Below are 10338 nucleotides of genomic sequence, written 5' to 3' on the forward strand. Positions count from 1 at the left end.
CCTGCTAGTTGTTGGCATGAAAAGTTGTACCAAAAAGTAAAGAGCTGGGATGTTGCAAGTAAAACGCAAGCTACGGAGTGCGTTTTTTTTTTTTTAGCCCCAAGGAGCTCCAGGGCTGTTCTGAACTTGTGTAGATGTCAGGGTGCCATCATATCGAATTAGAAGAAGATATTTTAAAGGTTGACACATTTTAAAAGTTGTTTTGATTTTTCAAAAAAGCCTCACTACTCAAAAAGCTGGACACTACAACTATTCAGTCCTTTCGTCCTTAAAACATATGCAAATCACTGTACTGCTGTAAAGGGTAAAATAAAATCATAAATCTATAAGTGAGACAGTTTAGACTGTTTCTAGAAACAGGATGGTCCGCTTCATGTATGTTGTCACTTTTATAATAAATAGGAAAGAGATGTTGGCTGTAGAACCCCCTCCAAACACTGTCTTTGTGTGCTCTAGGTTGGTCAGCCTCTCTCACCTTTTAGTTCAGAAAAACATGTCAAATATTTGCTCTTTAAGCTTCTTAAACTTTTGATCTACATTTAGACATCAATAGACATCTTCATGTTTATTTACGTGACAACGGATAAAGGAAATGGGCATGAAGACAATAGTTTTTAGCCGGTTTTCCCCCAACCGTTTAACAGGTTTATCAAGTCATGACCTACACTACATAGAATCTCTTTCCAGGAAATGAATACATGCCAGTGTACACTTTTTTTTTAAACATTCAAATAATATCTTCTCTGCTTGGAGTCCAAACATTTATTCTATTCTTATCGTTAATACCCTTTTTAAATGTAAAAATAAATAAATAAAAAACAGTTTTTCTCTCTTCTTGACACCCCCACCCTTGCATCCAGCTTTGGGCCTCGTCGTTGGAATGACATAAACTCAGAGGCCTGTAGAACTAGGGCATTCTGGGACATGCTAATGCACCACCAACTCACACAGATGCACACAGCCACAAACAGACAAATACAGCTGCGGAGAGCAATCACAAACTCTATGGCAGCCATCCAACTCAATGCTGGACGACTGTTGGAAGGAGTCCGTTCAGGAGAACAATAAATTCCCACATTTTCCACGTATGTTGTGATAAAGTCAGACGAGAGAAAACAAAACTTTGCAGCACACGCCTACATCCCCAGAAATGATTTCCTCGTATTTGAGCGTGGGTATGATAAAACCGGCTTGAAGGAAAAACAAACCTGTGTTTGTCTTGCCTAGGGATAGCTAGGTGCACCTATACATATATATTGATTTTAAAGTTCTCTTACAAGTAAATAAAAATGCTCTTATTCACTTGATCTTTTAACTCTGGAGGTAAAAAAAAAAAAAAAAGCCAGCTATTTGGAGACATAACTGAAATGGGATTTGGGACAAGGATGCTGAAAAAAAATATAGAATAAAAACACTTTTTCAAAAATATTATAAAATTACAAAGCTCAGATTTATAAGATTAGGATCCAAGTAACCTCTGGATATGCACAAAATGCAACCGTTTAGACAACATTAATGACAACATGTTGACAGAGAGAAAGTGTTTGCTGAGGAAAGAACACTAACAGGAAATGAAGAAAAACTGCCACAAACTACTTGCTGGCTAGCCACACATTGCACTCTTGTACACACAATAAAAAGAAAAAGTGTGTTAGTGTGTGTGTGTGTGTGTGTGTGTGTGTGTGTGTGTGTNGTGTGTGTGTGTGTGTGTGTGTGTGTGTGTGTGTGTGTGTGTGTGGAGGGGGGAGCGAGGCCTTGAATGTATATGGTCTGATGTGTCTCAGAAAGTTCAGGTGAGGTAAACAGCACCGCAAATCAGACTTGCCTCTGAATAATTTACAGTAAAAACCAATATTTCAGGGGGGGCAGGGGGGGGTTGTGTTTACTATATAATCCTATTTAAGATTTATTATTTTTTGCTCTATTTTGTGATTGCTTTACTTGATTTTTTTTCTTTGTCTAGCTGTTGTTTTTTTTTTCTTAAGCAAGTTTCATATTTAATGCATTAATAGAGATAAGAAGACATTTGACAATCCCTCCCACCCACCTCCCTCATTTATCACAATACCTGCAATAGACTTACATGCCACTCCGCAACTTACTGCGTTACCGTCCTGGCCGGTGATTTATTTATTTATATATTTATTTGTGGCTAAATTATGACGTAAGCCCCATCATAGCATCATGCCAATTCTACCACTTGTACAGTTGACACTCATGACAACGCTGCTTCCTGAGGTTAAAGCGCTGTCCAACATCAACACTGGATTTTTACGAGTTTCAAAAAATTCTTCGACAGTCGCGCTTTACGCATTCAAGTGGAGGGGAGGAGGGGGATCGTTTGCTCCTCCACGAAAAAAGCTCCTATTACTTCTTATTAAAGTTGCAGAGTGTTAACTTTTATTTAAGGATGAGCTGCGAATTTGCAGATGATTGAATGTAGAGCCAGGCGAGTGTCGGGATAAGCAGCCGCTCGCAGAGTGAGAAATAAAGGTAGAGAATCGAGAGAGTAACGCATGGTAAAAAAAACAAAAAAAACCTATGCGTCATACAAATCAGGCACTGTATATCACGCCAAGAGAAGGAGGGTGGTGGTGGGGGATATATTTACCCGATTTGTCGCTATTCCATAGACTGAAGCTGTCAGCTGGCGCAGATGTGGCAGGCTGGATAACCTCTAAACTTTGTAGGATTCTCTTCTCTTCTTCTTCAAAAAAAAAAAAGAAAAAAAAAAGGAGAGACAAGCAGGCCCCGGGTTTCCTCCTTCGTCTCGTCCCGCTGGCTCACTCTATCACTTTTAGTCCTGTCTCGGCCGCTCGTCCCCCCATCTCGCTATCCCACTCTCTCTTTCTCTGCCCGCTCCTGTCCCTGTACAGGAAGTAAAATGCGGCTCTCACACGAGCAGCGCACGGACCGAGAGCAGGCTGACATCATGCAGCAGTCCGTATAGAGTTCTGCTTAAAGACGCAGACATAGTCGGTCCCTCACTTTAATGTACAACGGTGGTCTGCGCGGTAAATGGACTGTCATATCATGCGCCTCTCTCTTTCTTTTCTTTTTTCTTTTTTTTTTCATACACGAATACACGAACTCGGTGCACTCTGGGGGCTTAAAGGTGTACTCTTCTTTACTGTTTATTAGTTAGAGAGCTCTAAAGGACGTCTGAGTTTGTTCTCACGGTGTTTGGTGCAGCACTTTAAGCACAAAAAGCGTTGTAAATAGGACGTCGGAGTACGACGGAGATCCTGAATTACACTTACATGTGTGGGTATCTCACGTGTCACTGTATGAAGACAGCCCAGGATACATGATGCGCATGTGTGTTGTTCTCCTAAATTACAGGCGCCAACTGCTGGCGGAGTGACCTCAAATCAACATTGTTTTATGTATGTATGTATGTATGTATGTATGTATGTATGTATGTATGTATGTATGTATGTATGTATGTATGTATGTATGTAGTTATGTATGTATGTATGTTGTATGTATGTATTCATCCAATGAATATATGTATGTAATGAATAAATATATGAACCTTATCCATACATATTCATATACGCATACTTTATCTAGAATGTCTGTCTGAATGTAGGCTTTTTACAGATTAGCCCAAAACCAATTTAAATCTGAAATTATTTTTCATTTAACCAAGAAGATTGTTTCAAATGGGAAATGAGACATATCTGTCATTACAAACATATTTCATATGTAGAAAACGTCATAAAAAAACATACATTTTACTAAATAATGGGACATTGAATATAATTCATGCCTTTCTCTTTAATTAAATGAAAAAAATCTTTGTTTTTTTGGCATCACATTGCAACAGTCAAGTCAAACAGTTCTTGTAACAGTAATAACTTTTAGCTTATTTCTGTGGCTGTTTTGGTAATTTATCATTATTTACATGCTCTTAGGTTTAGGTTTTCATAATTAAAAGGTCTCCGTTCCATCACCTTAATCTTTAGCTGCCTATGCAGATTCCTTATTAGATGCAGCTCTGGGCTCTGTTTGGACTACTCTGAAACAATAATATAACTAAGTAGGTAAGTAACTAAGTAAAGTTTATCCATGTAGCACCTGTCACAGATAAAAAAATTCGTACCATGCTTAAGAACAACAAAACAGGATTAACATTTCATCTCACTTCATGTTGCTAATACTAAAAAATTAGTTTAAACCTAAATCTACCAGCAGCATCAATAACTTTGGTCCTAATTTAATACACATACTCTGAGACCCCCCCGAATATCCCAGGATATGTCTATATATCACAGTATGTATCTATGAACATCTGAATGAACAGATACAGGTAAAGGTATGCATGTCTGCAATTGTGTATGTAAACAGAATGTCATAGGCCGTCTAATTAGTAATCCAGGAGATTTTAACTCTCTGGGGTATAAACATGACGTGAGATGGAGGTGCATGTCCTTTACCCACTGGCATTTAGACTTGATAATGATCTGTATTTATTTTACTACCCGCTATAGTAAGAAGGGTGATCATGCAGATGATTCAAATCTCCAAATATTACTTTTAGCGAAGAGCAGCTAAATGTGGCATCTTTAGGTAACACTTTATTTGAAGGGGGTTGAATAAGACTGTCATGACACTTTCATAAACATGACATAACACATGTCATGAACATGAATAAGCCTTCATGAATATTTATGACTGTTGTCATAAAACGTCATTTATGACGCCCTAATTTACAGAATGACGCTTTATGACAACAGTCGTAAATATTCATGAAGGCTTATTCATGTTCATGACAGGAGTTATGTCATGTTTATGACAGTGTCATGTCAGTCTTATTCAACCCCCTTCAAATAAAGTGTTACCGATCTTTATAATTTGCTGTTTGTTCAGTTTATCTTGCTTTACTATTAAAAAATAAATAAATAAAACTTTTCTTTCCAATTAGCACTAAATGTTTTTTTAAGCACAGATGAAAGATTATGACATTGAAAAGTGTCAAAGAGACCACATTTATTTTGACATTTCATAATAGTTAGCAATGTTTTCTTACAGTTTACTCACTGAGCAAAGTAGAAGCCCTTTTGCTGTATTTCAGTGACTGTGCTACAGTCTGCCAAATAGATATTTCTAAAAATGTTTTAATGTTTTCTTGTAAAACTGAATGACACATACTCTTAGTCTCCATTAATGCCATTTTAAAGTGAGTTATAAATCGAGTTGTTTTTTTTTTCACCCGCAAAAGACTATTATTTACATTTTTTTATGATCTTGTGTGGTTTCCAGCTAACTTGTATTTGTAAAAACTGTTACAAAATCTTGATGGAAAATATGCTAAACAAGGTGAGAAGTTCATGGTTTTTGCAGAAACAAATTCAACAAGTGATTAAGTATGGCAAGTCATTCAGACTAAACAAACAACTTCCAGCTTTCAAAGCAAAAAAGAAGAAATGAAAGGGGCTGATGACTTGTCAAAACTACTTCTTTGTGTGGTTCATGCGAGCAGTTAGATTGGCCCTGACTCAGAATATGAGGCATATGATGTGTTTATCCTGTACACAAAAGCTTATTGTTGCCCCGATTATCCATTTGCAGCCGGAGGCCAAATGGATCTCAAGCATTTCTCAGTCGGCCCACCAGCTAGCGTCAAAAGTTCAGATCCAAGGCTGGCATTTAAACAATTTCCAGCCTATTTTTCCCCCTTGGTTTAATTAGGAAAGTAAAACCAAATTCTGTATTAAATAAAATGCTCAATTCCTTAGAATTAAGCACTAAAAATGCATATTTCAGCTCAGCCAGAGGTTTCAGCGGTTCCCGTTAGCTTCCTTTATGCCAAGTGTAAATGAGGCTATATAAGGCTGTTGGGAGCAAGCCATGTCCATTGTTATGCTTGGCAGAAACAGAGGGGTCCAGTTGCGGTTGTGTGCCAGAGGAAGCTAAACAGAGAAGTCTGTCAGAGCAACTCTGAGACCATGTGAAGAGCGACTGATGGGACACTTGACCCAGAGGCGTTCTCAAGTTGAACTGTCACACACTCTTATGACACAGCTCGAGGCATGATACCATGGGTGCAGGACTGCATGGTAAACACATTCCCTTGGCTTTACATTTTAAATAACAATGCAACAGAGAAGAATATTTATTAAATAACTTAAAAAAAACAAACATGTTAAATCCATTTACTTTTGTCACACTAACCACAAAAATCACACATCGGTGCTCCTTTTTCGCTTCCATGGGTTGACATACTATAACTGCACAGTTACTTAACCTGCAATATAGATGTATGTTTAAAAGATACTGTTTGCACATGACCTATTATAGCCAAACTTATCTATGGCTTTTAGAGCAAACCTCAAGCTATGTCGAAACAAAAAGACAAACTTGCATCATACAGTCATACGTCAGCATTTCATGCAACTGTGACATTTCCTGTTATAGTAAGTGATAGCTTTATAAAACAAACACTTATTTTGATGAAATGGTTTACAAATGGATGAAATACAAGTTGCTGGTCCCCTTCTAGTAAGTTTGAGTCTGTTGTTTTTCCATATTGAATGTATATGGTTTCAAACAACTGCATACAAAGACCTCCATCCGTTAAAAAATAACCCAACAAATGTCTTCGCTTAAATAGTTGAAGTCATATTAGTTAGTCTGTATCTTAATGTGAGCAGACAAAGTGATTTTAGTTTGGAACTGAAAAGAAACAATGTAGAAATGTTTTAACAGCTCTTCAGTACATTTTTAAAATGAAATTTCGTTTGAAGCCACAAATCAACTTGTGGGGCGTAATGGGATCTTTAGGAATTAAACTGAATAAGGATTATGGTAAAACGTATTAATTATTTGAAAAAAAAAAAAGGTTTAAAAAAACTGCACTTAGGAGTGAATTATGGCAAATCCTTTGAAATTATACAAGTAAGCTGTTATCTAATATTTATTTTATCCCTGTTTAATTGAATTTGATTAAAAAAGTATAAGCTCAATCAAGACTTGGGGTCATAAGTTTCCTTCATTGTTATTTTGTGGGTCAGAAGCTAAAGGGTTTTGGAACTACTGCCGGTCAGTTGGACGGAGGTCAGTCCGCTCCTCTGCCACGTTGTACTTTTGCAGTTTCACACTTGTTTTCTCAGCCGTCTTACAGTTTCGTGAAAATGTCTCCATTTTTATCGGCCTTGACAACTGAAGGTTTAAAGCAATTGTCCGTAAGCAAATGAGGTTTCTTGACCATCATTTAAAATATCTATCAGTCAACTCTACGGTTGGTTTAATCAAATTCTATTATTTATTATTTATATGAGTTAATATGAGTCAAACACAATCAATAGGAACAAGACAGAATATGATTTTTTTTTTCTTGAACGTAATAAGGTTTTAAGAAGCTTCTATGTGCTATTTCAGCATCTTTATGGTAATTTATTTCCACAATTTTTCAAAACATTTAACAAGCAACGGAAATAAACCAGTAGGCAATGATCAAGTACACAGAAACATGATGGCTTGTGTATGAAGACGAAATAGTGATGTGACTTGGTGTACGCCCTTTCAGTCTTTCTGACATTCTCAGCAGCTCAGCTACATGTCCACAAAAACCATAAAGCACCAGCCGAGTCCCCCCACCAGAAACATGGTGATGTGCATGCTGTAGATAATCAGATCGTTGAGCACGCTGAAGTCCAGACGCCGGTGTCCGAGTAGAAGTAGGATGACGGAAAGCTTGTACTGCAGCCGGAGGAGGACGCGCACGCTGACGTACTGCAGGAAGAAGAGGGCAGAGAGGAGCACCCAAAGAAGGGAGGTCAGCAGACTGCAGCCAAAGTACAGCAAGAAGCGCAGGAAGCTGTACATGCACCGGGAGCGCAGGTAAAGGTCAAAGTTGTTGTACTTGGTGCGCACCAGCTTGGTGGTGTGCGCCGAGCCGCAGGCAGAGTGCATGCAGGTGGTGTGGGGGCCATGGAAGCTGCGCACCCTGCGTGGGATGGGGATCACAGGCATGGAGGGGCTACAAGAGCCCAGAGTGGTGCACAGGAGTGACAAGTGGGGGGCGGGGGGGGGGGGGGGGGGGGGGGGGGGGGGGGGGGGGGGGGGGGGACACAGTAGGACCTGCTTCCAGCCCCCACACCGGCTTTAGTGAAGGAGATCAGGAATGCTCATGGAATTTCCAGATTCCCTCTTTAGTATGCAACACAGCTCTGCAAAAAGAAGAAGAAAACAACAACAACAAAAAAAAACATAAGTAATCACAGACTGTTTATTAGTGGAACCTGTAAGTGCTTTTGTAGTAAATGCAAAATGTGTTAGAAACGCTACACAAAATGCAGACTTATGCAAACGGTGCATTCTCAGGTGTGATAAGACAGCTACGAATTACTTTGACGCATATTCAAGTAAATCACAGCAACAATACAGAGCAGCATGCAGAAAAAAAAAAAAATGCAAGAACGCCTGCAGGACCCATACATGAAACTGACCGCGTTGATCCAAAGCAAACTGGGGCTGTTGTTTTCCGAGGCGTCTGGTGGCTGAATTACATTTTGAAGCGTTGAGCGGAAGATTCCCCAAAAAGCATCACTTCTGGTATTTTTTTCACACTACGATTTATATTTTTCTGCCTATGGATGTAGCTTTAGCCAGAGAGAATTTGAGCCGGTGCGGTCGCAAAATAAACGAGTCATCGTGCTGTGACGTCAGCGTTAGAATTAAAGGGACAGTGTTCATCGTCAACGAATGATGAACACGATCTATCTATCTATCTATCTATCTATCTATCTATCTATCTATCTATCTATCTATCTATCTATCTATCTATCTATCTGTCTATCTGTCTATCTGTCTGTCTGTCTGTCTGTCTGTCTGTCTATTGGGCATGCTGATTAACTTGTTTTCTTGTAATAACAGGTGTATCACTTTTTTCTTTTTTCTTTTTCTTTTACCATGATCAGTTCCAAATCCACCTGTGCTTTTTTTTTTTTTTTTTCATGTGACATAATTTCACACATGAATATTTTTGTGGCTCACAAACGAGTTTAAACGCGGTACAACGTTATAAACGTCAAATCATAGGATTTTTTCTGGAAGGGCAGAAAGATAGATAGTGGGGTGTGTTCTGTCCGCCTCCTCTTGTAGGAATGTGGTGTTGTAGGAATAAGACTCTATAGACTTTGCATTGTTGCATGTTTGCATTGCGCCATGGTGGAGGTGTTAGAAGACAGCTTTAGCACAGAATAAATAGACAAAATAGAACTTACACTTATATCATTGTGCAGAAATGCCTTTACCTAACTCCATCTCTCCAACACCTCTCCTACAATAAACAGTTAAAAAAGGAACAAAAGGTCAAACTGAAAAAAAAAATGGGAACAAACGAACAGTCTCATAATAACCCAAGACTCGTAATGTGTCTTTGAGCAACTCACTATGGGTCACTACAGTATATAATTACAGTATACTGTTGGATTCTTAAATATTCTATCAATGCCTGGGTTTGCAGTTTGCATGGTGTGAGATGCTCCACATACTTTCACTTTTGAACACATGACAAGGGTATGACACTGAGCACAAGCACATGATCTGCACATGGAAAGTATCTGATCACATGTGGGGCGCATGTGGTATTCTTGTGACCACAAGTTTACCACATGTAGAACACATGAATGATAACATGTTGAAAATATGAGCCACATGTGGCAAGTGGCCACATGTAGCCTACATGGGTAATGTTTTCAGGAAAAGGCTTTTCATTTGATTGTTTTTTTTTTTTTAACAAAAAATGTTGCTTCCTCTTTGCTCAGTCTTAGCAAAAACGTTGTAAGCTTTATGCCTGCAGACATCCATCCATTGACAGTGTTTTTCAACCACTGTTCCGCGGCACACTAGTGTGCCGTGAGTGATCGTCAGGTGTGCCGTGGAAATTATTGAATTTCACCTATGGTACCGTATTTTCCGGACTATAAGCTGCTACTTTTTTTCCCCCTAAACTTTGAACCATGCGGATTGTAGCCCGGTGCGGCTTTTCTGTGTATTTTTCTTCAACCACCAGGGGGCTCTCTAGCAGGAAGTGAATCATTAGAAGTCAAAATTGTAGATCAAAGAAGAACGCGTTAATTTTCATTCAGAACAACCACATGATGCTAGCAGCAGTTACGACGGAGATCATACTAGATGGGTAAAATATACAGATATTGACATTTTGTACATGCAAATCTTCATATTTTAACAGTGAAATCTTTCCCAAATATTATTGCTTCTTTCAGAATAAGAATCTGTATTCTGGCTAAAAGAATGCTTGTGGATTAGTTTGTAAAACACTTTGAAGTTTTCTACAACTTCTTTAAATTTAAGACCACAGTGTTGTGA

General features: G+C 38.6%; 1 protein-coding gene across 1 annotated transcript; it reads right to left on the minus strand.

Annotated features, from left to right (window-relative positions):
• Positions 1-7247: 7247 nt before the first annotated feature.
• Positions 7248-8666, minus strand: LOC103142771 (protein C9orf69-like). Its single transcript, XM_007558990.2, has 3 exons — positions 8454-8666; positions 8055-8174; positions 7248-8021 (listed from the first exon to the last, which is right to left on the minus strand). The coding sequence occupies exon 3, from the start codon at positions 7975-7977 to the stop codon at positions 7558-7560; it is 420 nt and encodes a 139-aa protein (XP_007559052.1). The 5' UTR covers positions 7978-8021; positions 8055-8174; positions 8454-8666; the 3' UTR covers positions 7248-7557.
• Between the last annotated feature and the right edge of the window lie 1672 nt (positions 8667-10338).

This window comes from Poecilia formosa, unplaced genomic scaffold (assembly GCF_000485575.1).
Source record: "Poecilia formosa unplaced genomic scaffold, Poecilia_formosa-5.1.2 Scaffold100, whole genome shotgun sequence".
Lineage (NCBI taxonomy): Eukaryota > Metazoa > Chordata > Actinopteri > Cyprinodontiformes > Poeciliidae > Poecilia > Poecilia formosa.